Consider the following 2,291-nt stretch of genomic DNA (forward strand, 5'->3'; position numbering starts at 1 on the left):
ACACAAACCCATGTATCAATTCTTTTTAAAGATGATACTTGTGAGGGGCACTATAATGACTATATATATTGTAGTTAAAAGGGAATTTATTCGTGTGAATTTATATCATGTTTTAATAAATTTGTACATTTTTTTATTAATGAGGGTTCATCTACTAAGTGCATGTGTTACGTTCATGAACATTATAACAACGATCAAGATAGTCAACTCTTCATATTCGATGTGTTATGATGAAGGTGAGCCTGAACTTTGGGGTTACATGGCTAATGGTTGTCCTTGGTCATTAATGTGATTAATGGCTAGTGTAGGCGATGGACGATCGCAGCAATTCATTTTATTTACGACAATATATAGCTATCAATATTTAAAAACATCTAAAAATTAAAACAATCCCATAATATAATTAATGATGAGGTGGCATCATGTTTTAGCATGTTGGGCTGCATGGAAATTGTGGAGCCATCATTGCAGTTAGGTATGGAGTTTTTTCTTTCTTCCTTCTATTATTCTAGACTCCGTACTATGGGGTCCCAAGCAATTATATAGTTGAGGCCGTCGTTTGCTCATCCTCCTGGCGAGCAGCCCAACTTCATCAAAAAGGTCTTTATTCCTTAAGATATCCAAAATCTCTCGTTATTAGTCGTCTTCGCCTTCAATAGGTGCACCATCCTCCCTTCATCAATGATATCACTCTAGCTTTCCTTCTGTATTGGCTGAAATTGTCACCATTACTATATATTATTAAGTATTTCTGGTACTTTAAGAGTAAAATTTCAAACATGGTAGTGATTCAATCTGTACAGAGACCAGACCAGTCCCTGTACCCCGATTTGAACACATGCAAGACAGTGGATCAAAATGCTTTGTGAAGCATGGTCGTCGTCTTACCTTGTTTCTTCTAAATTAAATTTTGAAATTTATATCTGCCTTAATAAATCAAATATATGTGGATCATATCCGATTTGCCAAGAACCAAATCCCTCTCGACTTTGATTCAATTCTTTTCTGCCTTGGGTTTCTTTGTGTTGGAAATATGAGAGCCCATGCACCTTGGTCAACTGGGATAGGGACAGTTGTCAAATTTCAAACCCCCTCTTTGAAGTGGAGACTAAAATTTCACAGCATTTTAAAGTAAACAAAAAATCATTCCATATAGAGCCATTGTCATGGAGAACAAATTACACTTTTATTAACTAACACACTTGTAAAGCATGAGTACAAAAGTAACAATAAGTGAATGCAATACTAAAGCTTAGCCTGTATGGAGGAATACAAACCTATTCTCTCAAGTCTCCTCCCCATCTATAGATAAGTAGGTAAATAGTTATAGTAGCCATCGAGAAGAAACTTGGTTAGGCGGGGCATCAGGCTTTGGCATCATCAGCAGGGGGAGTCGCCACTGGGACAGGGTAGTAATACTTGATGTATAATGTGAGAGCTAAGTAGCCGGCGACATGTCCAAGGAGTACTGTGATTATGACTCCGACATTGAAGGTAATGACACAGAGGAGAACTAAGTAGGCGATCAAAGTACGGAGGCCATGTAGGGCGGCGTGATTGATGAGGCTCTTAGGAACAATCTTCGGGGTGCTCATGGGAGTCATTGCATACATCTGGGCTACCATGGATAGCATGAACACAAGAAGTAGAGCCAAGTAGAAGTGGAAGTGGCCGTGACCTAAAGGCCATCCGCTGAACAGGATCTCCACATCCGCCCCAAACCAGAACCCTGAGTGCTCCGCCATTCTTCTTGAGCAATAAAAGAGATAAAAGAGTAATCGGGCGGATGCAGGCTGCAAGTGAGAAGGCAGATGATGCACTTGATGAGGTACTAAGGTTAATGCTATCCATATATATATATATACACACATACATGAAAGAGAGAGCTTAAGAGCTGGCTCGATTTCCAAATGACAACCAGAGTGTTTGGCCTTGGCACGCGGGGCGGGCTCACATAAGCTGACAAAACTTAATCAGTACTGTTACCAAATCAAAGAATTAAAAAATGGAGATGCAACCACCAAATATAATTCATGGAAACTTTTCAAAATTTTCTTATATAAATAAAAAGAATATGTCCAAATCATACCTAACATTTCCTCCGCATTCAAATTTTTTCAAAAGGAAAATCACTTTCCATGCATAACAAAACTCTTTTAGGTAAAAGCAATTATCAACAATTCATATTAATTTTTTTTTTCAAAGAATCATATGATTTAATCATTTTAATTGCGAAGTTAGGTATATAGGAAATGGAATAATTCCTACTGTTCTTATCAAAGATATATTCC

The 2,291-nt window shown here is 37.7% G+C and overlaps 1 protein-coding gene across 1 annotated transcript; it reads right to left on the minus strand.

The window, feature by feature from the left end:
• Positions 1-1,169: 1,169 nt before the first annotated feature.
• On the minus strand, positions 1,170-1,836 carry LOC100852789 (copper transporter 3). Its single transcript, XM_003631674.3, has one exon. It carries the CDS (start codon positions 1,743-1,745, stop codon positions 1,365-1,367), a length of 381 nt encoding a protein of 126 aa, XP_003631722.1. The 5' UTR covers positions 1,746-1,836; the 3' UTR covers positions 1,170-1,364.
• Positions 1,837-2,291: the final 455 nt, after the last annotated feature.

Source organism: Vitis vinifera, chromosome 3, assembly GCF_030704535.1.
Source record: "Vitis vinifera cultivar Pinot Noir 40024 chromosome 3, ASM3070453v1".
Taxonomy (NCBI): domain Eukaryota; kingdom Viridiplantae; phylum Streptophyta; class Magnoliopsida; order Vitales; family Vitaceae; genus Vitis; species Vitis vinifera.

Excerpts from the sequence above, each read along its gene's own strand:
- LOC100852789 (XM_003631674.3), bottom strand. The coding sequence starts at position 1,745 with ATGGCGGAGCACTCAGGGTTCTGGTTTGGGGCGGATGTGGAGATCCTG.